General features: G+C 51.2%; 1 protein-coding gene across 10 annotated transcripts in view; it reads left to right on the top strand.

The window, feature by feature from the left end:
* Nucleotides 1-14,666, top strand: part of ARSG (arylsulfatase G) — a 130,748-nt gene that overhangs the window by 99,062 nt on the left and 17,020 nt on the right. For all 10 annotated transcript variants that reach the window (XR_007911558.3, XM_051825880.3, XM_051825882.3 and 7 more), the window contains one exon: nt 7,450-7,558. Coding sequence is in view for 9 of the 10 variants with exons in the window: in XM_051825880.3 (XP_051681840.3) it covers nt 7,450-7,558 (109 nt within the window). In the remaining variant the exon portion in view is untranslated. The remainder of the gene's footprint in view (nt 1-7,449; nt 7,559-14,666) is intronic.

The following is a 14,666-nucleotide window of genomic DNA, read 5'->3' as shown; positions in this document are numbered from 1 at the left end:
GCCGAGCGTTCTGGCTTCTGCCAGGGCAGCTTTGCTCTAAGCGGGGTTGCGGTTGTGTGCAGCCAGCTCCGCGACTGGATATGGTATCTGTGGGGCAGGGCGCTTGGCTCACGGTGGGGTGGGGCTGAGGCCACCCCTGCTCTTCTTGGGAGACTGAGAACACCTGTGCCTGCAAGGCTGTGGGTTGTCCCTGGGTAAGCACTTCCCCTTCCTCATCATTCAGACCAGCTTCCTGTCAACGGTGGTGCAGCCTCCCTTCCTCCCTTCCGCCTGGACCGCTGCTGGGGGCTCAGGGAGGCAGCTGGGCAGCAGCCAGACCCTGCGGGTCAAGGAGGCTGGGCTCCCTCTGGACCCCGTGCTCCTCCTGGCGCACGTTCCTCACCAGTGGGATGTCTGCACCGCCGCTGTAAGGGGGCCGGTCTCGGAGCGGATCAAAGAGAGAAGTCAGGCAATGTTTTCGCAACCGAGCAGGACAAACAGTCCCGGAGCCCTGCTTTCTCACCGAAGCCAGCCTGCTACGTCAGGCCAGCGCTGTCTTCCCTGTTCCTGGCCCCGGCCCCCCTCCTTGCCTTCCCTTTCCTTTCCTGGCCAAGCCGCCCTGCTCAGCTGCTGGGAGGAGGCAGCGTCTCCGTCTCCGGAGTCAGCGTTTCACCCTGTGCCCGTGCGAGGATGCTCCACTTGGCTTGACTTGCGCCCTGCAGGGAGGGGAAGCAGCCGAACTGCAGGGTTTGGGGACAAAGCAGACAGCCCTGCCTTCCCCTGCTGTGCCCACAGCCCTGCTCGCGAGACCTGGTTCCCGTCAGTCCCTTCTTCCAACCTGTTTCCTACCCCAGGACAGAACTGACACCTTGTTTTCCCCCTAAGTGGCGGCTCTTCTGTCTGGAAAATCTTTCCTTGTTGTATTTGAAGAGCAGAGCTGTTCCTTCCTCCCCTCCGTGATGAGGAAACATTCTGTTGAATTTGGCATCACAGCTTCTAGAAGCCCCGGTTGTTTGTAATCTGATGCTATCAGGTTGTTGCATAACCTTTCCCACTGGGAAGCCCGTCTGCATCCTGGGCCTTCTGTCCAGTTCCGCGTGGGGGGTTGGGCGGGGAAAGGTCAGAGGCACGGCAGGGTGAGAGAGCAAGGGACAAGGGACGTAGACTGTTGGCCCTGGCTGGGGACAGAGCCTGCTGGTGGAAGTCGTATCGTGTCTCCCATTGGGCCTTTGGCTAGTAGGTTTGGTGGAATGTCTCCATCACTGCCCTCAAGGTCACCCTGGGCCAGCCAGAGTCCTGGGTGTGAACCGAAGAGGCCTGGCTACCCTGTGTTTCTAGAAGACAGCACACTAGGGCTTCCTTGGAAAGGGCACGTAGTTATACTTAGAAACGAAGCCTGCTTTTTTAGAAGGTTCCAGAGTGTGCGCTGCCAGGAGCAAATGCCAGTGCCCTGTGGGACAGATGGATGGCGAAAGGGAACAAGTGCTCATTTTTGCCAGTTGGGGGCAGTATTAGGGATTTGGTAAACTGGAGAGAGGGGGTGTCTAATAACATTCAAAATAATGTTAACAAGAAAAATACCACTCATGCCAACCCAAAGGGTCAGAGGGCTGAAGTCGGGGCGTGAGCTGTCAGGTTGCAACTCTCGCTATTTTGTACCTGTAGATAATTTGGGGTTTTTATTTGATTGTCTTTGTTGGATACTTGTGTGGCAAGCACCATGCGACAATGCCTTGCTTAGAACTTGATAGATAGTACCTTACGTAAGTGCTCCCCCACGCCCAGGAGATAAGCACCTTCAACTCCTGCTTCATGGCCCAGCAGATCTGAAGGAAGGGAGGCACCCTTCTGCCCACGTGGTCGGAAGGCATGGCCCTGAGTTGGAACTCAGTTCTGCCTGCCTCCACAGGCATCTGCTAATTTCTCTGGGAATACTTTTCCATGTCGGGTCCTTGGACGGTTGCTGTCAGAATCACCTAGAGATGTGTTAAACTGGACTTTTAGGAGTCCAAATTTGGAGGAAGGTCTCTCCCAGTGGTTGTGCTGTGTGGCGAAGCTATACTGCCTTGGGTCCCTTTGGAGAAGGACCACAGGGCCCACGTGTGGGCCGTGGCGAGTCTTCTTCAGCCTCGGTGCATCATGGAATGCCACTTCATTTCCACAGCCAGGGAAGAACAAGCAAGCAAATTCATGAATCATGATTCTGTTTATATTTTGGTTGCTGAGGCTAAATATTTATTGCTTTAAGTAAGAGGTTTTGCTTTAATTAGAGTCATAACTAACCACAAGTGCATTGAAATGCATTCTCATGGCCATAAGACATGCATTCCTCAACAGAAAACTGAATGCAGCTCACACTTCTAATGTACCAGTGCTGTGGATCAAAGTATGAAGCCTTATCACAACCAACAAATAGCTTTTGCAGTGGGAAGGTATGCAGAAGTTTAACTTATGGACTTATCTGTCAGGGCCACATTTATGATACTATGACATAAAGCTATAAAGGCACCGGCAAAATAAAGCCTATGATTTATAAATAGCATATAAGCTGTCTTTCGTTTTGAAATGCATTGTCCCCATCTTGCCTAGGAAAGGGCGTTCTCTGCACACAAAATCACCAAGAGCACTAAGATATTAATGTCCAGGTCCCACCCCAGGCCAATGAAATCAGAGTCTCTGGGAAAGGGGCCCTGGTATGTAAATATTTCTTTATTTGTTTGAAAGGCAGAGTTATGGGGTGGGGGGAGGAGAGAGAGATCTACCATCACTGGTTCACTCACTGTCCAAATGGCTGCAATGATTGGGGCTGGGTCATGTGGAAGCCAGGAGCCTGGAACTCCATCTGGGTCTCCCACATGTGTGGCAGGGGCCCAAGCACTTGAGCCATCTTCCTCTGCTTTCCCAGGTGCATTAGCAGGGAGCTGGATTGGAAGTAGAGCAGCTGGGACTTGCTGGTGTTGAAGGTGGTAGCCTAACCTGCTACACCACAATGCTGGCCCCTGTATGGGTATTTCTTTTTTTTCTTAAGATAAACTCTTAAATATATATATATATATATATATATATATATATATATATATTTATTTATAGGCAGAGTTAGACAGTGAGAGAGAGAGAGACAGAGAGAAAGGTCTTTCTTCTGTTGGTTCACCCCCCAAATAGCTGCTACGGCTGGTGCACTGCACTGATCCGAAGCCAGGAGTCAGGTACTTCCTCCTGGTCTCCCATGCCGGTGCAGGAGCCCAAACACTTGGGCCATCCTCCACTGCCTTCCCGGGCCACTGCAGAGAGCTGGACTGGAAGAGGAGCAACTGGGAATAGAACCCAGGGTACCGGCGCTGCAGGTGGAGGATTAGCCTAGTGAACCATGGTGCTAGCCTTTTTAAAGATTTATTTATTTATTTAAAAGAGTTACACAGAGAGAGGAGAGGCAGAGAGAGAGGTCTTCCATCTGCTGGTTCACTCACTAATTGGTCACAACGGCTGGAGCTGTGACCTGAAGCCAGGAGCCAGGAGTGTCTTCCGGGTCTCCCATGTGAGTGCAGGGGCCCAAGGACCTGAGCCATCTTCTACTGCTTCCAGGCCATAGCAGAGAGCTGGATCAGAAGTGGAGCAGCCAGGACTCAAACTGGCACTGCAGGTGGAGGCTTCACCGCTACACCACAGTGCCAGCCCCAGCTGTATGGGTATTTCTAAGAAGCTTCCTCAGGGTCCGGTTCTGTCACATAGCAGGTAAAGGCCCCACCTGCAGTGCCGGCATCCCATATGGGCACTGGTTCGAGTCCCAGCTGCTCTACTTCCGATCCAGCTCTCTGCTGTGGCCTGGAAAAACAGTAGAAGATGGCCCAAGTCCTTGGGCCCCTGCACCCACATGGGAGACCTGGAAGAAGCTCCTGGCTCCTGGCTTCGGATCAGCGCAGCTCTGGGCTGTGCAGCCATTTGGGAAGTGAAGCAACAGATGGAAGACCTCTATAACTTTGCCTTTCAAATAAATAAATACATCTTAAAAAAAAAAAAAAAGCTCCCCAGTCTTTTTTTTTTTTTTAAGATTTATTGTCATTCTCTCTCTCTCTCTCTTTTAAGATTTATTTATTTGAAAGATAGAGTTGCATAGGGAGAGGGAGAGAGAGGTGTGTGTGTGTGTGTGTGTGTGTGTGTGTGTGTTGGGGGGGTCCTTTCAAGTGGCTGCAATGACCAGGGCAGAGCCAATCTGAAGCCAGGAGCCAGGAGCTTCTTCTGGGTCTCCCACGTGGGTACAGGGACCAAGGACTTGGACCATCTTCTGCTGCTTTCCCAGGTGCATTAGTAGGGAACTGGATCAGAAGTGGAGCAGCAGAGACTCGAACCAGTGCCCATATCGGATGTCGGTGCCACAGGCAGCAGCTTAAGCTGCTGTGCTACAATGCTGGCCTCCCTTCACCCCCAGTCATTCTAATATGCATTTTAGGATGGGTTCCGATGCCCCTGAAAGTTTAGTGGGTGAAAATGCTATTTGTATTATTGGACCTGGATTCAAATTCTGGGTTTACTATTTGCTGACTGTGTGACCTTGGGCAAATTGCTTGGTCTCTGTGAGCTTTGGTTTCCTCACCTGAAAAATAAGGTTCCATACTACCTAGTTCAAAAGGTTGTCATCAATTCAATGAGATAATGCAGGGACGCACTTAATATTATGTTAGGAGTACTTAACTTGATACTTACTCAGAGTTCAATAAGTAGGAATATTGTTCATATTATGGTTAACTCAGAATGCATTTCCATTAGTAGGAACAGATGTCACTGGAGAGTTTTAGGGGATTCGGGGAAGCTATCCTGGAATTTACCCTTTGGTTGTGTAAATAAACCACAATAGGGGTTGGTGTTTGGTGTCCCGATCAAGATGCCTCTAGGGATGTCCTCATTCCACATCACAGGGCCTGAGTTCAAGTCCCATCTCCATTCCCACTTCCAGCTTCCTGCTAGTGTGTACCCTGGGAGGCAGCAGGGGATGGCTCAACTGGTTGGGTCCCTCTACCCACCTGGGAGACCTGGATTGCGTTCCTAGCCTCCAGCTTTGGCCTGGTCCAGCTCCAGCTGGGGCAAACATGAGGGAATGATCCACCAAATGAGAGCTCCCTGTTTCTCTGTGCCTTTCAAGTAAAACAAATGATTAATGAAAATAAAGAAACCACAGTGAGTGCTGCTTGACGCAAGCCCATGCATCCGAGAGTTAGAGCCCAGAGCCCTGGAATGCACGGGCGGTTCTCTCTGGATCTTCCCAGACTCTGTGCACCCTTAGTGGTGCCCGTGAGAAACTGAGATGAAAAGGATAGTATCCATGTTGTGGGTGATAAATACATTTAAAAAAAAATAATTGCTTGCCCACACTTGGACTTTTTAGAGCTGAATTCCTTTTGAGTACAAGGTCTGCGGGCCTGTGATTATTTGCGTGGCTGGGATATATAATTGTGTCTTTCTGTCAAAGCCAAAACCAAGGTGCCGTCTGAGTTGACCTGGTCAGCCTCAAGACAGAGAGAGGGGCTTCTCTCTGCCCATCTTTTTCTTTCCTTCTCTTCATTCCTGAACCTTTGCATGTGGACTGTCCACCTTGTTGACTCAGATGTGTGTTATGACCGGATGAATTCCTCCTGCCCCCTCGGGCTTTCAGCTCCCTTCTGAAATCAGGTTTTGGGAAAATCAGTCACTTGCAAAAGAGCAGCACAAAGGGTCGTGGCAAACAAGCAGAATCCCTAGTGGTGAAGACCAATTAGCAAATTTATTAATTAGAGGCCAGTTTACCCTTCCAGAAACATGCTCAGGCAGGGAGCCAATCCCGCGTGCCAAGCCTGCCCCACTGCTGTCCCAGAGCAGACCCGCAGCTCCTGCCCTCTGGTTGACCATCAGAGCTAATGGTTTGCTTCTTGGAACGAGAGCCTTGACCTTCCCTTAGCGTCTGGCCCCAAAGGTTAAGCAAGTTCATTTGAATGTTGTACACCATGGGCATGCAAACAAACAGGCTGTATGTCTTCACGCACCCCAAGCCTCCATGCAGAGGCCCCCGTGGGGCTAGAATTATTCACAGAGCTGCCGCGTGTGCTGCTCTGTGGCTGAAGCATAAGTCATGCATTCCAAAGTCTCGTGGAAATGCGTTTGGTGCTTGCTGCAGTTCTGGCTTCTCTGCTCCATGGGTGTCTGTAATTGGGGTGGGTGCTCTGTGTATTTATGAGAGGCATGGCTCTTGAAGGGAGGAATATTCTTGAGCAACATTGGGTGAGATCAAAGAGCTTCTCACTCATTCTGCAGGGCCTTCATTTGGTTTCTCAAGCTCCACACCCTTAAACATAAACAGTCCATAGGATGGGAGTTGTTTTGTGTTTTGTTTCTTACTTCCACAGTTGGGGGACTCCAAGGCTGGTTATGAGAAAGTTGCAAGAATGCTGAACATTTCCGGTATGGGGTGCTGGGCCAGCGACATCAAAGGTCCCGTCTTCAGCAGCCTGAGTGCACAGTGACAGCAGCTTTCATCTTGTCCCCCCGCCCCACCCCTCCTCATGATTGCTTGTGTTTTTCACACCAGCCAAACGCAGGGAGGTTGCATGACCACAGTGAGTGAGCCACAGAAAGCGTTTGCCTTGGAAGGGCTTTGTACACGCTAACTTTGTGGAATCTTTGGCCTCTGGCTCAACCAGGATGAGGGTGGAGTGTGTGTGGGAGTGGTGGGGATGGTCATGGTTAATTCAATGCAACATGTATTCAGGATGTTTCCATAAAACATGACCTCATCTCTTCCAGCCCTCTGGCCATCCTTACTCTGGTGGTCATTTTTGGCTTGGTGGTTACAAAAATAATTCTTTGAATTACTAATGTGGAAATTCATAGATTGCACGTAAATTGTTCTTACCTCCCCCTAAGAGGCAAGAGTTTCCACAACATCAGAACAACTCATCAGTTCAAACAAAAACAAAGTAAAGCAAAGCAAAACAATAAAATCCATGGCAGATCATTTGTTGGGTATCAGGCAGATCAAATAGCGAGGAAAATGCCTTCCTGTGTCTCTTTTCAAATAATTGCATTTTTCATCCTAAATAGATAGGCATATTATGATTGGTAGGAAGACAGATTTATTTATGCCACAGACATTTGTTAAGTACCCATTATGTATCAAGTGCACAAAACCGATGATGTTTTATGATGTGGAGACAGATGAGAAGTAAGTCAGTAAGTAAATGTCATACAGGAAATACTCAAAAAGTGGCAGGATTCAATAGTGACCGAAACTTGTGTTTACATTGTGAAATCCAGTAAAATAAAAACACATCTTGAAAGATACAAGACAGTTGGGGGGGGGGGATATTTGGTTAATAACAAAGAAAAGCGTTCCTTTGTGGGGATTATCGGAAACTCTTGGAGAGGAACTGTTCCCCCAGACACCAGCTTTTAGCTGAGTCGCCCTTGTCTTCGAATCAACTGCCCCTCCCCTTCCTCTCACAGGGGGAAGTCCAGCCAAGCAGACCACCTGGGAAGGAGGACACCGGGTCCCGGCACTGGCTTACTGGCCAGGCAGAATCCCAGCCAATGTCACCAGCGCTGCCTTATTAAGGTATGAGACCAGACTACTCTGAGATGTTGGGGTTTAGAACAAGGACAATGGATGCCTGGGTAACGAGAGACCTCATAGGCACGTTCACAGCCTGGCTAGCCTGGGTGCTCCCTGAGACTTCCAAAACTCAGAGAGCTGCAGTGTGGATTTGCCTTGAGAATTCCATGTACTAGTTAAAGTCATGGTGCAGTGGGACGCAAGCATCCTCTGGGGTTCATGGCTGAGAGAAGAGGGGCTTGGGTTGGTCTCACATCCTCAGTGCTGGTCTTGGCCGTGTCTTCTGCAGAGAAAGCCACAGCAGCAGCATCTCCCATGTGGGCCTGGGCCATGCTGACGGTGCGTTGTTGATCCTTTGAGCCCTCAGCATTCCAGCCTGAAGGTTGTTGGGTGTCCTAGGGGTGACGGTAAGAAGCCTGCACATCATTGGCCATCAGACGGCCCCAAGACAGGAGTCCAGATGTCCCAGAGGGGAGGGGAAAGGGAGGTGGCCTCATCAGGCCAGGAGGGGAAGAATGAGGACTTGTTCCTGCTGCTGACAAGCTTCTCCAACCAGATGAGTCTCTGGCTGCTTCCTTTATCTGAAGGACCACTGTAGATATCCTATCTCTCTGTCATCCTTATCTCCCTGTGACGGCACGGTCCAGGAGGCCATCTCCTTGGCAAAGAACCTGGCTGTGGTGTGTGGATCTGAAAGCAATGCCGTCCCAAGTGGAATCATGGCTTGCAATGGGGGCTTCTTGGCTTCTTGCTGATTCAATTGGGGGCTCTTCTCCACGGCTCTGCCCTGTATTCTCTGACTAGGGCCCTCTCTGCCATAGACACTAGTTTGTGTGCTCAGAGGTTAGGTCTTCTTAAATATCAGTTTCCTAGTTAGACTCTTCACAAGTAGCATGGTGTATTCCTGCATAAAGAACCCAGTGGAACGAGGGAAGAGTCATCGGCCTCCTCCTGCCTCCCCAGACCCACTGGGGAGGAATCCCATGGGAAAGAAAGGGTAAACAGCTCTCGAGGCCACTGTAGGGGGTGGGTAGGCATCACGCCTGGCAGCCCGCAGGGCCCCCAGGCACTCAGGGTCGGCCCTGTGTAATCAGGCGGAGGCAGCACGCTGTCAGCGGGTGCCAGCAGGTGTGACAACAACAGCGCAGCCTGGAATCTGTGATGTCAGGCCGGCCGGGAAGAGGGCCAGGCGGGCTGCTTTTTATAGGGCTGACTTGGTGTAGTGAGAGTGCTTATCGAGGGGGGCCAAGTGTTCACGGGCTAGGCTGCACATGCACAAATAGCTCAGCCATCTTTCTAGTTACATCACCAGAAACCAAGCGGCTGCTTCGCATTGGAGAAGGGTGTTTACGCTCACGGTCAGCTGTGGCACCATGATATAACTGCATCATCTCACTGAAGATCGAAGGCCTCAGAGGTGACAGCTGACTGAGGGACAGTTTGGTGACCAAGGCAAGCATTCTTGGTGCAAGGTAGCATTTGCTTGAAGGCCCCTGGAATTTTATGAGGATATCAACAGCATACCTTAATGACTCTTCTTAGAATATCTATATCCATCAATCACCTTATTTATTTCTTTTTTTGAGAAGCGGAAGAGAGAGAGAGAGTTCCCCCATCTGCTGGTTCATTCCCCAAATGCCCGATGTGGCCCTGGTCTGGGCCAGGGCTGCAGCTGGGAACTGGGAGCTCAATCCAGGTCTCCCGTGTGGGTGTCAGGAACCCAGTAACTGGCCATCACCACTGGCCCCCTACAATCTGCATTACTGGGAAGCTGGAGTCAGGAGCCACAGCTGGGAATTGAACCCAGGCACTATGATAGGAGACTTGGGCATATTAACCACTGGGTCAGACACCTGCTCCAGGATTTTTTCTGGTGTTGAAATGCACCTGGAAAGTTTTGCCTGCAGAGACTCACCCTCTTGGGATTTCCTCCTGTGAATTCATGTAAAGCAGATCTGGGCGGAGCTTCCCTGCTGGGTAGAAGGCCACTAGGTGTCTGTTACCCTTTCTCCTGACTCTCAGGGTCAGTCCCAGGGAGAAATGGATTAAGAGCCCCACTGGAGAAGATTCTTGGGAGCCCACCTGGCACCCAACAGTGCTGATCTTTAGTCCTCAGAGGGACACAGATTTCCTTCTAGGTCAGGGATGACACCCTTAAGCCGCTGAAAGCTAAGGTGTCAGAGTCCCTTCAACCTGTATTCCAGTGGCCCTGGGGAATTAGGGTCATCCGAGAGTCGTCACCTTGATGTCAGCACTCACATGAATATAGAATACTACGGAGTGAATGGTGAAAAGGCATGTGAGGGGCGGGGGGGGGGGGGGCACACCACACCCACTGGCTATCTTTATTTTTTAAATGATAAAAATGTATACTGTGTTAATAGGCATATTTGACACTCGTAGAGGGACGTTAGTAGCTGCTACAGGTTCTGTTTGGAAGCCTCGTGTACAATTCTCAGGTTTTTGTAAGTGTCAGTGCAGGAGACATTTGACTCTTGTGTTTGTATCTCGTTTTTATGATTGCTGTACTAACCCATGTCTTTTTGGGGAGGGGTGAAAAGAGGTTTGAAATAAAAATGTTTAGAAATTAAAACAAATGATAAAAATGTATTTATTTGAGAGGGAATGAGAGAGCAAGAAACAGAGCACTTCTGGCAGCTCACTCCTCCCTCCTGGCCTGGGCTGGGTGGGGTGAAACTGGGAACTCACCTCAGGTCTCCCAAGTAGGTAATAAGAGCCCAGGGACTTGAGCCACCCCTTTTGCTTCCCAGGGTCTGCATTGGCAGGAAGCTGGAGTCAGGAGACAGCACCAGGTATTGAACCCGGCTACGCTGATGTGAGACACAGGCATCCTAACCACCAGGCTAAGCTAGCCTGCTTCTTGTTCTCTTTTAGAGATAACCATCACTGGGATTCAGGTATGCACCCAGGTGATGTAAGGAAAAGATTAGAGAAAGGGCTTGCATGTGACTTGTTCCCAAAGTCCTGTGACACAACTCATAATGGGGACAATTCATTTATTCTACAGGCGTCTGTTGTGTCCACCTGTGGGTGCAGCATTGCTCCAGGGACTGGGGAGACAGACTGTGAGCCAGTCGGATAGGAACCCCTGGTATGGAGGAGCTTTGGGAGCCCGTGGGAAAGTCGTGATAGGTGTTTTGATCTAAGACTCTAATGCAGGGGTAGCCATTAGTTTGGTGCAGCAGTGAAGTTGCCACTGGGGACGCCTGCATCCTGTATTAGAATGCTGGGCGCAACACCCGGCTATTCTTTTTCCTCTCCAGCTTCCTGCTGCTGCACATCTTGGGAGGCAGCAGGTAGTGGCCAAGTGCTTGGACTCCTGCCACCCACGTGCGACACCCAGGTTGAGTTCCAGGCTCCTGGCTTTGGCCTGGCCCAGTCCTGGCTGTTATAGGCATTTGGGGACTGAACCAGCAGATGGAAGAACTGTCTCTGTCTCTAATTTCTCCCTCTGTTTCTTTGCCTTTCAAGTAAAATGAAAATAAATAAATAAATAGAATGTTAACGGTGATGCAGGGTTTCTCAAGCTTGTCATCATTGACATTTTGGGCTAAAGATGATTTGCTGTGGGGCACTGTCCTGTGCAATTTAGGATGTTCAGTAGCACCTTTGGCCTCTACCCTCCAGATGCCAGAAGCCACCCCTCCTCCCAGCCGGGATAAACAAAATGTTTCCAGGAAGCAGCAGATGTCCCCTGCGAGGACAAAAGCAGGCAGGTTGAGAACGAGCGTTTGAGTGCCCCTCCCCTTAGCCACGTTCAGGAAGGCGCAGGGCTGCCCTGCAGCCGAGCTTGGAGTCCCCATCTTGTTCAGGGAGGAGCACCAGGCTCTCGGAGATGGACTGGGGCCAGTGTGAGGTGACTGCAGCGGTAGAAAGGACCCGAGATAACCGCATCTGGAAAACAGCTAAGCTGCCGCCGAGCCGGGAGAGCAGAGTGTCCAGGGGCTGTCTTGTGGCTGTCCTCATGTGTCTGGAGGAGTCACAAGGCAGCCGGGGGATTCAGCACTCTCCGTCCTGTCCTGAGGCACAGACCCAGGTCCCAGGAGCAGAAGCTGCAAGCAGTCTGTTCACGTCAGTGCCCCGTGGTTTAGGCGTCACTGTCCCACACAGCCTGGCCACACTTCCCCGGGTCTGGCAGTGGACGGTGGGAATGGGGGGATGGGGAGGTGGTCACACCCCAAGCCCACTCCTGGCCCCTCTGGGCTCTGCTTTGGAAGGGATATGCGTGGGTTGCTTTTGGGCATCCCCTGATGCTCTGAGACCGTGTTCTCCCTGAAATTGGGCTGTGCTGGCCTCTAGGAGGGATATGAGGGTTGCTCATGGGGTGACTAGGGGGAACTACCAGGTCAAACACAGACACAGGCTTCACTCAGATCCCTGCTGTGTGGCCGAGACCAGGTCGGGTAGGGACCTAGCTTGACTAGGCGGCAATGACAGGGACTGGCAATCAAGGAAGAAGCTGAGAACCAAGTGCAGGAAGAGAATTGCCTTTGTGCCCCAGGGACAGAGAACCCTCCCGGGGCAGGCAGTTTGCCCGGAAGTTAGATGCTGGTTAAGACTCCCATGTCCCACACCGGAGTGCCTCCTGCTAATGCACACCCTGGGTGGCAGCAGGTGATGGCTCAAGTACTTGGGTCCCTGTCACCCCCATGGGAATGGAAGTCCAGCTCTGATATGGGCATCTGGGGAAGTGAACCAGTGCATAAGAACTCTCTCTTGCCCCCTCCCTCCCTCCCTCTAAAATAAATTAACAAATAATTAAAAACAAAAATTGAAAACCAAAAAGAGCTGCTTCTAGGCCCAGCACCTGAGTCCTTCCTGAATTGCTCCTGCCTCTTCTCACTTCCTTTTTCCCAGATTAGACATCCTGGGCCTCTAGGACACCCCTCCCCTGACCCCTCCCTGCATCCCCAGGACGAGTCAGCAGGGCGCCTGAGTTCTGTCAGTGCCCTGAAGCCCACCCAGGCTTCCACTGGGAGCAAGTCCCTCCCCCTGTGAGCTGCAGCCATGAGAGGAGAAGAGGCCTCATGAAGTGTGTTCACAGGGGGATGGAACCTGCAAAGAAGTCTTTGCCCGCTGCCGGGACAGCCTCTCAGCCCTCGCCTTTCAGGCACAGGCTCTGGCCAGCCCTTCTCATCGCCGAAAGGTCTTCCTTGGGAGCGGAGCTTCCTTGGTCAGAAGCCGGGGCTGTTTCTCTGTCAGGTCAGAGACACAGGGATGCTTAGGGACCTCGAACATTTTAAAATTCTTTTATAATAGCAAGGGAAAAAGGGGACTTTTAGGTGGAATAAAATGGTTTAGTATATACTAATTATGTATTCATTTTTGTATCACGGCAGTCACACAGTCTACCTGATACATGTTTTATGGAGGAAGAAGCTCCCCTGTCCACAAAGGGTGGGCTGTGGCTGTGCCCCAAGCCAAGCTTCCGAATGAATGTGAGAACTTGACAGTGCAGGTTTTCAGTTGGTTTGGTTTGGTTTGGGTCTTTCTGGTTTTGAAGAAACCCAGGACCGATTTCTTAGTTGAGATTTGAGGTCTGGGGGAGCTGGGGTACTGCTGGGAGCCCTTGCCAGTCGGATGCTTCCTCAAGGTTCACACGGAGCCAGGCGGTGGCATTGGGGCTGCGTGTGCCAGGGGCATCTCCCTCTTCCAGGGAGAACTCCAGGGACTTGTCTCGATGCATTACTTAAGGACGTTTTGACAGCCAAGCTGGCCAGTGCTGCACTGGGCCGCCCGGAGCAGCATGAGTCACAGGGCGGGCGGAAGCTTTCCTCGTGGGCGAGAGGTTTTCTTCGTGATCTGGGTCGACGAGGTACCTCTGAGGTTCCTGCCAAACTCTGAGACACTGGGATTCCGTGAACATTAGACTTGGTGCTATATAATTAGGATGCTAACCTCATGATGGAGGGGGAAAAAAATCAGATGGAAAAAGAAAGTATACCAGCCATTTCAACATCTAACGCAGTTCCTGTTTTTCTTGCTCTGTGATGTGACCCATCTGTGAAGCTACTCTCTCTTAGGGGTACAGTGTAGAAAGAACTTAAACCGACACCCCCAGACCACCCTGGCCTTTTCAGACTGCATTGCCGTCTTTGCTTCCCTGGTTTGTGGCGGGTACCTTGGACTCTGGACAGGTTTCTGGACTGTTCTGTACTCTGAGTGCTGACTCTGCACGCCTTGGCTTTGCATCTGAATGCGATGCCAGCTCCTGGAGTGAGTATCTCAAGAGATAAACCACCAGCTTGGTGGCAAACAGAAACACTCCCTGTGCTGCAGACGTTTGGCCTGGGGTTTTAGGCAGAGCCCTAGAGAGGAGGAGGAGGTTGGTGGGCTGGTGCCTTCTGTCACCCCTGAAAGGTGGAGAGTCCCACTTCAGTCCTCAGGAGGGGGAGAGTGGGAGGTGTAGCCCTCAAGACCTCCCTGGCCGTGAGTCTGAAGTCTCCTGCCTGCCTCACCACAGGGACCGCGGCCTTCTTCCTGGAGGAAGCCTAGCCTCCCGTTGGCCCGGGCTCCTGGCTCCACCAGGCCCCACTGACTCAGTTGGCCGGGTCCTCAGACAAATGGCTCTGTTGAAAGAGCCGCTCCTTTGTTCTTGCTGAAGAGTTTTTTCCTACGTGAGTGGAGCAGACTGGAGGGAGATGTGTCGTATGGTATAGTAAAATTGCACCGCTGACTGTAAAAAAAAAAAAAAATTAACAGAATCTACCAAAATATTAACAACAGCTGTCTTTGGGTGATGGACTGTGTGTGTGTTGTTCTTTTTATATTTTTGAATGTTCTAACTTTTTCCCCCATAAAACTTTAGAAAAAATTAATAAGATAGACAAAGAAAAAGAACTTCCATCTGCTGCTTCACTCTCCAAATGCCCGCAACAGCTGGGGCCAGGCTGGGGCCGGGCTGGGGCTGGGCTGGGGCCGGGCTGGGAGCTGGGAGCTCAATGCAGTTCCCCTCGAGGGTGGCAGGAACTCACTCACTGGAGCATCACTGCCGTCTTGCAGGGTCTGTGCTGGCAGGAAGCTGCAGTCAGGAACAGCTGCAGCCGAGAGTTAAACCAGGCACTGCAGTGCCATCTCAACCAGCACCTCG

This window comes from Oryctolagus cuniculus, chromosome 17 (genome assembly GCF_051225735.1).
Source record: "Oryctolagus cuniculus isolate XC-2025 breed Fujian yellow rabbit chromosome 17, ASM5122573v1, whole genome shotgun sequence".
In the NCBI taxonomy this organism is placed as follows: Eukaryota; Metazoa; Chordata; class Mammalia; order Lagomorpha; family Leporidae; genus Oryctolagus; species Oryctolagus cuniculus.
Note: the sequence above shows the minus strand (reverse complement) of the source record. Positions and strands in the feature narration are given on the sequence as shown.